Source organism: Notolepis coatsorum (assembly GCF_963971535.1).
Source record: "Notolepis coatsorum genome assembly, chromosome: 4".
Classification (NCBI taxonomy): Eukaryota; Metazoa; Chordata; class Actinopteri; order Aulopiformes; family Paralepididae; genus Notolepis; species Notolepis coatsorum.
This window is the reverse complement of record NC_140168.1, coordinates 32,674,340-32,686,257: the sequence shown is the minus strand read 5'-3', so window position 1 is coordinate 32,686,257 and position 11,918 is coordinate 32,674,340. Positions and strand designations below refer to the sequence as shown.

The window sequence follows — 11,918 nt, the reverse complement described above, 5'->3', positions numbered from 1 at the left end:
GAAATATGAGGAAAATATAAACAATGTAAACAATATAATTAACTGAATATAAAAATATGAAGAAAGAAAATAACAGCGTAAACAAGGTGCAGATGAGGGTCTGTATGCATAATTCTTTTTTTTTATCATTTTTCCTGATTGTGGTGGGAAGTTCATTCCACCGTCGTGGAGTGAGGACCGAGAAGGTCCATAAAAGAATGTGAATCCCTACCCACCTTCAAAACGCTCTCAAAGAGCACCTACGGGAGGCCGCAATTCGAAACTGGTAAATGTCCAACCCCCCCCCCCACTACCCAACCCCCCCAATGTACAGTTTCTTCCCCCTCAAATGTATATCTCTTTTAGAAACTCTGTCTGTAAATAAACAGTACTGTATATTTGTATGTCATAATGTCTGGATGTAACAGTACTGTATGTCGTGTATGTCATAAATGTCACTATGAATTGAAAATGGGGGACCCTGATGTAAACAAGACGAAAGTCTTTCTCTGGTCTGCATCCCCTTAACAATTGTGTGTATTGAGCCGTACTGTATTGTACCCATTCTGCAATCTGTTAATAAAATTTTCAATCAATCAATCAAAACCAGGCACTCGCTGGTTTCGTGAGAGAACAGCGCCCGTGGCCGTCCACACCGAGTCCGACTTCAGAGCGGGCGGAATCGCACGGATTTACATTGGAACAGCTGTAAATGCCTAGTCTATTATGCGAAGTCAGTCCCTGTTTGAAGATTTTTAAGATTTCCAGTTCCAGTGTTATATTGTCCATTTTGCATGTATAACCAGTTATTATCTCATTAATTAGAATGTCAGAATTAATTTTAGAATGATGAAATCAGTGTGACTGTACTCCTGCAAACGTATAGTATGGTTTATTTCTATTGGGAAAGATACAGACACATTAGCTGGTTGAACTACATCTATATGTGTGGTAATAATGCAGATATTGAGTGTATTTCTGTGAAAATGCGCATGGTCGCACTCGTCTGAATCCAACCAAAGCGAAAGAATACGCTTCCCGCCCGCGAGTCGCGCGGTGTGAACAGCGACGGCCGTTAACATGGGAGCGAAAGTGAAGCGCTGATCGCCCGCCCGCCCCACGCCCGCGCCTTGTGGGTTTGGGCCGTAACAGTGTGTGTACAGCTCTTCATGTCATTCAGTACCTCAGTGTGTAACAGTGTGTAACTGTGTGTAACCGTGTGTGTAACAGTGTGTGTACACCGCCTCATGTCATTCAGTACCTCAGTGTGTAACAGCGTGTAACAGTGTGTGTACAGCGCCTTATGTCATTCAGTACCTCAGTGTGTAACAGCGTGTAACAGTGTGTAACAGTGTGTGTACAGCGCCTCATGTCATTCAGTACCTCAGTGTGTAACAGCGTGTAACAGTGTGTAACAGTGTGTGTACAGCGCCTCATGTCATTCAGTACCTCAGTGTGTAACAGCGTGTAACAGTGTGTAACAGTGTGTGTACAGCGCCTTATGTCATTCAGTACCTCAGTGTGTAACAGTGTGTAACAGTGTGTGTACAGCGCCTTATTTATGTCATTCAGTACCTCAGTGTGTAACAGTGTGTAACAGTGTGTGTACAACGCCTCATGTCATTCAGTACCTCAGTGTGTAACAGTGTGTAACAGTGTCTAACAGTGTGTGTAACAGTGTGTAACAGTGTGTGTACAGCGCCTCATGTCATTCAGTACCTCAGTGTGTAACAGTGTGTAACAGTGTGTGTACAGCGCCTCATGTCATTCAGTACCTCAGTGTGTAACAGTGTGTAACAGTGTGTGTACAGCGCCTTATGTCATTCAGTACCTCAGTGTGTAACAGTGTGTGTACAACGCCTCATGTCATTCAGTACCTCAGTGTGTAACAGTGTGTAACTGTGTGTAACCGTGTGTGTAACAGTGTGTGTACAACGCCTTATGTCATTCAGTACCTCAGTGTGTAACTGTGTGTAACCGTGTGTGTAACAGTGTGTGTACAACGCCTTATGTCATTCAGTACCTCAGTGTGTAACAGTGTGTAACAGTGTGTGTACAGCGCCTCATGTCATTCAGTACCTCAGTGTGTAACAGTGTCTAACAGTGTGTGTAACAGTGTGTAACAGTGTGTGTACAGCGCCTCATGTCATTCAGTACCTCAGTGTGTAACAGTGTGTAACAGTGTGTGTACAGCGCCTCATGTCATTCAGTACCTCAGTGTGTAACAGTGTGTGTAACAGTGTGTAACAGTGTGTGTACAGCTCTTCATCTGTCAGACCCTCTATCTAAATCAATATCACTTTGAGAGGCCATGCATTCTTAACACGTGCAGAATCTATTGAAAAGCATGTGAGACTAACTTCTCTTCTACAGTCGGTTCACCTGAGCCTGGCTGAAGGAAGAAAGGCATGTATGTTGGAGGAATATTTTTATTGACACTTGAGTCATTCAGCTTTAGTGACACTTGTCTTCCAAGAGCTGAGACCACCACAGATAAGAACTTCTCCTCAGTGATACTGTCTTCCAAGAGCTGAGACCACCACGGATAAGAACTTCTCCTCAGTGATACTGTCTCCCAAGAGCTGAGACCACCACGGATAAGAACTTCTCCTCAGTGATACTGTCTTCCAAGAGCTGAGACCACCACAGATAAGAACTTCTCCTCAGTGATACTGTCTTCCAAGAGCTGAGACCACCACAGATACTGTAAGAACTTCTCCTCAGTGATACTGTCTTCCAAGAGCTGAGACCACCACAGATAAGAACTTCTCCCAGACAGATTGGATTTCCGGGGTGAAGGCACTTCCCAGCTTACAGGCCACAAGAATGGTCAGGGAATTGCCAAGCAGCTGCAAAATGATACATGATGAACATTAGCCCCGTTTCCACCCCAGGAAGTGTGAATACTTTACGCAAGCAAGTTGTCCTTTTGCGCGATCTGATTGGCCATGGCCACTGACGTTTCTGGTCATGTGACATGTGCGCCCAATCGTGTGACGGCAAGTTATTTGGACGGTTAAGCTTAGGCGCTCTTTCGAAGTTGGTTAAGGTTAGAGTTTGTCTTAGAGCAGGGCGATAGAGTGCCAGCCCTGATTCCAAACTCTAACCTTAACCAACTGCGAAAGAATCGCCTAAGCTTAACCAGTGATAAACTAGGCGTTAGGTCGTTTGCAGGCTGTTCGACGCGGAAATGGGCTAAGACACTGCTCGTCATGCGATTGGGCGCACATGTCACATGACCAGAAACGTGCGTGGCCAATCAGAGCGCAAAACGGGAACGCGGAAGGACAACTTGCTTGTGGGAAGTATAGACGCCCCCAGGAACCTTCACCGAAAACTAGGAACCTTTTGACGAAATCAGTGCCTTTCCATTCATTCATTCATTCAACCTTTATTTAAACTCCGGGGACACTGAGGGCGGAATCCACAAAGATGGATTGCGAGGTGCTAATTGCACCCTTAACTGCGCGAGTTTAGCGTGCGGTATCTGCTCCGTCTTTGCGAGATATCCACTAGGACATTGTGCGGATGAGATACTAGCGCAGACATGCCCATTATGTGTGCAGTTTGCTCCTGATCTGCTCCAGCGCAGTTTGCTCATGGAGCAGTCTGCACCTGACAGCGCTGTTGGCAAATATCAGGAAGGGGGGGAAAAAACATGAAATGAGGCATAGACATAACAGTATTTTTCACCATTAGTATTCCGTTCATTTCGTATTGTATTTCGTTTACTTCATAATGTATAGAGCTTGCTTAATTTGTATTTTCATGACACATTGCGTCCTTTGTTTTTTTGTATCCACTTTTTCTCCCCATTTTCTATTTTTCTCCCATCCCAATTTCGTATTTCCAATTCTCCCCTCCCCTGTCTTGAACGTTGCTAGACTATGCCTCCCACTGGTCAGCTGTAGTGAGGATAGAAGCCTTGCATCACGTGTCCCCTCCGGTACACGAGGAGGCAGCCTGTCGCATCTTTTCACCGCAACAGCTCGAACTCTCAGTGGCGAGGAGTAACGCGTGGGAGGCTCACGCTGCCCCCGACACTTCCTGTTTCCGCCTTACCGGCGTCACCCAACCGACCTGTAGGAGTCGCTGTCCACAACGTCCAATCCCCACCCACCGGCTTTCCCACCCTCTAACACTGCCAATTGTGTTAGTATGACGGCCGGCCAAGCCGGTAGCAACGCCGAGAGCTGGGCTCGATTCCAGCATCCCCTGCGTTAGTGGCGAGCACCTTGCCCACTGCACCACTCAGCCGCCGCGTCCTTTGGTTTTGTCACTATCTTTCGTCATTGCATATGTTTGTCATGTCCTATTCCAATTCTATTTTTTTTATTATAATTGTACTATATTCTATTGTGCTATATTTAATTTAGTTGATATCCCATGATTTCATAATTCTATTCTATTCTATATTCTATTGTGCTTAACTTAGTTCATATTTAATAAAAATGTACTCCACCTCTTTATTGTATTATCTGTCTGTTAATGTCTGTCCGCTAATGTCACACCGAAAACGACCAAAGCAAATTCCTTGTATGTGAAAACTACTTGGCAATAAAGACCATTCTGATTCTGATTCATTTCACCATCACCGCAAATCCTCCCCTCAATTAATATCGCAGCGGGGGGGGGGGGGGGGGGGGCATTATCCCAAGGGACAATGCATTGGGAACTTGTGTCGCACGAGGAGACCTACCCCGTGAATATTATTGCACGGATCGGAACACGGGCACGCGCGTGGGAGCTTGAGCAAAATCAACCATATTTTTTCACTGCCATGTTTGGATATCCCAACTGCGCTCAGACTGGGATATGAGATGCCAAATGTGTTTATTTTTGTTCATTCCGTATTGTATTTAGTTTATTTCGTCATTGCATTTGTTTGTCATCCACAAATAAATTATTTTGAGCAGACCTGTCCATAGTGCTGAATCTTTATACCGAATTTAAGCACTGTGCCAGTGAAGATATTTTCTAATTTACGAATATTTTGAGTGAGAAAGTTGTATTTAATGTTTAGTTAAGATAATAGAACCTGCATTATCATATATTCCAGAATAAACTTTTCATTGGCAGTGTTTCCAGCGTCTACTGGAATAATAGTAGACTAGAATATATAATAATAATAATAATAATAATAATAATAATAATAATAATAATAATAATAATAATAATAATAATAATAATAATAATAATAATAATAATAATAATAATAATAATAATAATAATAATAATAATAATAATAATAATAATCTTTATTTATATAGCACCTTTCATACAAGGATTGCAGTTCAAAGTGCTTTATAATGAATACATAATAAAACAAGCAGCAAGAGCAATGCATAACACAAATAAAAGTTGCAGCATGATGCAAAATCAAAATCTTGTTACAAAATCAATCAATAACGCCGACAACATTGGGAAAGCCGACAACGTTAAATAACAATATTTAAATAATAAAAAATGATTGCATGGGATCTCTGGGTGGCTGCATGGCTCAATATCGTCCTTGATTTCATCCAGTAGATCAAGGATTGCTTGAGCTGGCAACCTGTGTCTCCGGATGATTTCGGTCTCACTTAAATAGAAAAGTGATATTCTCCTTCTAAATATTCTTTCCCGGGCATGCCTGGCATTACGATGCCTGCGTCTGCCAACAATTACTGCTGCCATGATCACCTGTGACGCTGGCATGATGCCCCTTTATAGCACTTAGGGCTTTGTATTTAGTTACCACCAGGTCTGTGAAGACGGTAGGTGCGTGGCGTTAACTGCCCGGTGCAATTGGCGCCGGGCTTTGTGGATTGGGAGCCATTTTGGACGAGGCTCATTTGCATAGAAAGGGGAACATGTTCCGCCCATATTACCTCATTTAAATACGCAATAATTGCACCGGACGCAATGCTGATGGAACGCAGTTACCACCTCATTTCACCCGTTGCGCCTCCTCTGTGGATGCGCCAGAAAAAAAGCCACGCAAACCCTTTGTGGATTCCGCCCTGAAGGTTTCCCTCATTTACAGTCGAGTAAACAACTAAAAGAGATAGAATAACACAAAGATAAAAACAAGGCATCGGCACAATAACATCAAATTACAATAAGATAAAAACAGGAAACGAGAAACAGGAAAATATACCTATTGTTACGAACTGATTGGATAAACTAAGAACCAGCCCATGACTGGATGCTGGCCTGTTGCAGAACACAACGGAGCACTGGGGTTTGTCTAAGCAGCGTCTTGAGAGCCACTTACCAACCCCAACCGTTCATGGTGTTCAGGTCTGAGGGCTCCCAGTGTATTTACATGGTATTATTACAGTGTCCCTTTTGTGGTGCGGTCACTGATTAGAAGTGGCTGTTGTGTGAGGATCTGACGGGGCCCCAAGCTGTAGGGGGGCCTCAGAGGGTGTTGACTAAAGGGTTTGTTTTAAAGGATTGTTTTATAAGTTCGAAAAGGTGTTTTCCTGTGCAGACTATTGAGGCTTAAGCAAAATGGTCTTTTTATGACGTAGAGCAACGTCATGTTAAACATGGAGCAGTTTCTGAAGGTGTGGCATTTACAGTGTTTCCCTTGTTTCCATGATAGATGTGTATAATCATTAAGTCAAAGAATGTGTTAAATTGTATGGAGGTGTGTGCATATGAGTCATGCATGGGGTTGGGGGGGGGAAGGGGGGGGGGGGCAGAGACGCATCATGTGCACAGGGCCCAGAATTCCTTACTACACCCCTGGATACACACACACGCACACACACAGTTACTAAAGCTGCTGTCAACTTTCCCACATAAGCGCAAATAAGTGTTCTCTTCTAAAATGATGTAAAAAAAAATAAAAAATTTAAAACCTACAGTTTTTAAGCACTTTGAGGCAAAAACATTGGCAAAATAAAAACCTTGCAGTATAGCCTATCGGTTCATCCGTACCCTGAAGGTGTCTGGATCCACGTGCAGCTTGTTGGCGTGCAGCAGACTCAGGGGCGCGTACGTGTTCTTGATGTCGTCCATCTGATGCACAGCCAGCTGGAGGCCTTTCAGCACAGTGACCCCGTGCTCGGCCACTCTGCTGTTAGTGAGGACGGCCTCGGGGCTGCAGATGTTGCCAAAGTTGGCAAAGTATCGTTGAGTCCATAAGACATCTAAAAAGACAATGCATAATGGTTAGAGTAGGCTATACATAATGGTTCGAGTAGGCTATACATAATGTTTAGAGTAGGCTATATATAATGGTTAGAGTAGGCTATACACAATGTTTAGAGTAGGCTATATATAATGGTTAGAATAGATTATACATAATGGTTAGAGTAGGCTATATATAATGGTTAGAGTAGGCTATATATAATGGTTAGAGTAGGCTATATATAATGGTTAGAGTAGGCTATATATAATGGTTAGAGTAGGCTATATATAATGGTTAGAGTAGGTTATACATAATGGCTAGAGTAGGCTATATATAATGGTTAGAGTAGGCTATATATAATGGTTAGAGTAGGCTATATATAATGGTTAGAGTAGGTTATACATAATGGCTAGAGTAGATTATATATAATGGTTAGAGTAGGCTATATATAATGGTTAGAGTAGGCTATATATAATGGTTAGAGTAGGCTATATATAATGGTTAGAGTAGGCTATATATAATGGTTAGAGTAGGCTATATATAATGGTTAGAGTAGGCTATATATAATGGTTAGAGTAGGCTATATATAATGGTTAGAGTAGGTTATACATAATGGCTAGAGTAGGCTATATATAATGGTTAGAGTAGACTATACGTAATGGTTAGAGTAGGCTATATATAATGGTTAGAGTAAGCTATATATAATGGTTAGAGTAGACTATATATAATGGTTAGAGTAGGCTATATATAATGGTTAGAGTAGGCTATATATAATGGTTAGAGTAGGCTATATATAATGGTTAGAGTAGGCTATATATAATGGTTAGAGTAGACTATATATAATGGTTAGAGTAGGCTATATATAATGGTTAGAGTAGGCTATATATAATGGTTAGAGTAGGCTATATATAATGGTTGGAGTAGGCTATATATAATGGTTAGAGTAGGCTATATATAATGGTTAGAGTAGGCTATATATAATGGTTAGAGTAGGCTATATATAATGGTTAGAGTAGGCTATACATAATGGTTAGAGTAGATTATACATAATGTTTAGAGTAGGCTATATATAATGGTTAGAGTAGGCTATACATAATGGTTAGAGTAGATTATATATAATGGTTAGAGTAGGCTATATATAATGGTTAGAGTAGATTATACATAATGTTTAGAGTAGTCTATATATAATGGTTAGAGTAGGCTATATATAATGGTTAGAGTAGGCTATATATAATGGCTAGAGTAGGCTATATATAATGGTTAGAGTAGGCTATACATAATGGTTAGAGTAGGCTATACATAATGGCTAGAGTAGGCTATATATAATGGTTAGAGTAGGCTATATATAATGGTTAGAGTAGAATATATATAATGGTTAGAGTAGGCTATACATAATGGTTAGAGTAGACTATATATAATGGTTAGAGTAGGCTATATATAATGGTTAGAGTAGGCTATATATAATGGTTAGATTAGACTATATATAATGGTTAGAGTATGCTATATATAATGGTTAGAGTAGACTATATATAATGGTTAGAGTAGGCTATATAATGGTTAGAGTAGATTATACATAATGTTTAGAGTAGGCTATATCTAATGGTTAGAGTAGGCTATATATAATGGTTAGAATAGGCTATATAATGGTTAGAGTAGGCTTAGCTATACATAATGGTTAGAGTAGGCTACACATAATGTTTAGAGTAGGCTATATATAATGGTTAGAGTAGGCTATATATAATGGTTAGAGTAGGCTATACATAATGGTTAGAGTAGATTACACATAATGTTTAGAGTAGGCTATATATAATGGTTAGAGTAGGCTATACACAATGGTTAGAGTAGATTATACATAATGGCTAGAGTAGGCTATATATAATGGTTAGAGTAGGCTATATATAATGGTTAGAGTAGGCTATATATAATGGTTAGAGTAGGTTATACATAATGGCTAGAGTAGGCTATATATAATGGTTAGAGTAGGCTATATATAATGGTTAGAGTAGGCTATATATAATGGTTAGAGTAGGCTATATATAATGGTTAGAGTAGGCTATATATAATGGTTAGAGTAGGCTATATATAATGGTTCGAGTAGGCTATATATAATGGTTAGAGTAGGCTATATATAATGGTTAGAGTAGGCTATATATAATGGTTAGAGTAGGCTATATATTGTGGTTAGAGTAGGCTATATATAATGGTTAGAGTAGGCTATATATAATGGTTAGAGTAGGCTATATATAATGGTTAGAGTAGACTATATATAATGGTTAGAGTAGGCTATATATAATGGTTAGAGTAGGCTATATATAATGGTTAGAGTAGACTATATATAATGGTTAGAGTAGGCTATATATAATGGTTAGAGTAGGCTATATATAATGGTTAGAGTAGGCTATATAATGGTTAGAGTAGATTATACATAATGTTTAGAGTAGGCTATATCTAATGGTTAGAGTAGGCTATATATAATGGTTAGAGTAGGCTATATAATGGTTAAAGTAGGCTTAGCTATACATAATGGTTAGAGTAGGCTACACATAATGTTTAGAGTAGGCTATATATAATGGTTAGAGTAGGCTACACATAATGTTTAGAGTAGGCTATATATAATGGTTAGAGTAGTCTATATAATGGTTAGAGTAGATTATACATAATGTTTAGAGTAGGCTATATATACTGGTTAGAGTAGGCTATATAATGTTTAGAGTAGGCTATACATAATGGTTAGAGTAGGCTATATATAATGGTTAGAGTAGGCTATATATAATGGTTAGAGTAGGCTATATATAATGTTTATAGTAGGCTATATAATGGTTAGAGTAGACTATATATAATGGTTAGAGTAGACTATATATAATGGTTAGAGTAGACTATATATAATGGTTAGAGTAGACTATATATAATGGTTAGAGTAGGCTATATATAATGGTTAGAGTAGGCTATATATAATGGTTAGATTAGGCTATATATAATGGTTAGAGTAGACTATATATAATGGTTAGAGTAGACTATATATAATGGTTAGAGTAGACTATATATAATGGTTAGAGTAGGCTATACATAATGGTTAGAGTAGGCTATATATAATGGTTAGAGTAGGCTATATATAATGGTTAGAGTAGACTATATATACTGGTTAGAGTAGGCTATATATAATGTTTAGAGTAGGCTATATAATGGTTAGAGTAGGCTATATATAATCGTTAGAGTAGGCTATATATAATGGTTAGAGTAGGCTATACATAATGGTTAGAGTAGGCTATATATAATGGTTAGAGTAGGCTATATATACTGGTTAGAGTAGGCTATATATAATGTTTAGAGTAGGCTATATAATGGTTAGAGTAGTGTTGGGGAAAATGTGTATACGAGGGTGGAGGTAGGAAAGGGGTTAGTCTTGACTAGTTTAATATAGGTCAACTAGCAGGGCTCAAAGACACTAGGGCGACAGTCTGGCTGATGTTCTTAAAACGGCCTCAAGATAGCAGATGGACATTTCAGTACATCATATCTGTGTTCTAATCTTGTGTCTTTTCTCTCTTACACACATACACAGCACACACACAGACACAGCACACACACACAGGCACACACAGTCGCACAGACATACACACCGACACACACACACATTCCCTGTGTCACAATACACACATACAATACACACACGTCTGTACACAGACGCACACACACACAGACACACACACACATATACACACACACACACAAACACACATATCTCACTCTCTCTTCATGTTCTTAATGTTTTACATCATATCGTGTGTGGATATCATATCTTGCTTATCTCTCCTCATGTTCTCTCTCTCTCCAATGTTAAATCTACGTATCATCTTAATGTACGTCATGTCAGATCTGACATGATGTGACACGTCATCATATCTGTCATGGGGGCAGGACTGAGAGGGGATTTAGGGACAGGCAAAGGGTTCCAGGACAGAGTGTTTTTGTTCAAGCTGTGGCGATCATCTTTGACCCATAGCTCTTGCTGTTAACGAACTTCTTTTCTTAAATAAATTACCTATTTGTTACAATTGGAAATATCGTCTCCTGCTGTGTCAAACAACCTTTCCACAACATTTGGTGACCCTTGACCTGTAGACCGCCCTGCCGGGCCCCCTCACACGGCCAGCTCCGGACCTCTCCCGTAGAAATTCTGACGGTTGTCGACAAAAAAAAGGTAAGCGTTGAGCTTGTTATATAAATATCCGTCAGAGTTTTTGCGGGAGGGAGAAGTTGAGCGGACTGTGTTGACGAGGTCTGGGAAGGACGGCTAAAACGAACACGGTGAGGTGTGTTACACTGGGGCGACTCCTTTTTTAACAGTAGCGGCCACTAATCGATTTTAATTGCATGTTTTTCGACCTATGGTCACATTTTTCTCTCCATCTCCCTTTTTCCTGATTTCTTTACACGACACTCTCCACATATACACATAACTGTGCCTTTCTGTCCTCTGTAGATAAGACTCTCAAGTTTTCAAAACAAAAACTGCTAAAGATAGCTAATTCTGGGCGTTCGGCCAAGAGAGATAGCGCTCTCTCTCTCTCTCTCTCTCTCTCTCTCTCTCTCTCTCTCTCTCTCTCTCTCTCTCTCTCTCTCTCTCTCAATTCAATTCAGTTCAATTCGGGTAGGCTTTGTTGGCATGAAATATCAACATACTTGTTGCCAGGTCAGGTCCAATATACAAGCGGTGGCATATATATTATTAAGCAGTAAAACATACCATAATATTAGCGATAAGTAAAACAATCAACAGAAACATATTAAATTGCAGGGTGGTCATTCGATCGGGTAG

At 39.9% G+C, this 11,918-nt stretch overlaps 1 protein-coding gene across 1 annotated transcript in view; it reads right to left on the bottom strand.

Moving 5' to 3' along the window:
• Nucleotides 1–2,399: 2,399 nt before the first annotated feature.
• LOC311227315 (hemoglobin subunit beta-1-like) overlaps nucleotides 2,400–11,918 on the bottom strand; it is a 34,442-nt gene continuing 24,923 nt past the window's right edge. The window contains exons 2-3 of the mRNA XM_084312920.1: nucleotides 6,907–7,118; nucleotides 2,400–2,828 (exon numbers count right to left, since the gene is read on the bottom strand). Coding sequence (XP_084169046.1) covers nucleotides 2,700–2,828; nucleotides 6,907–7,118 — 341 coding nt within the window. The 3' untranslated portion in view covers nucleotides 2,400–2,699. The remainder of the gene's footprint in view (nucleotides 2,829–6,906; nucleotides 7,119–11,918) is intronic.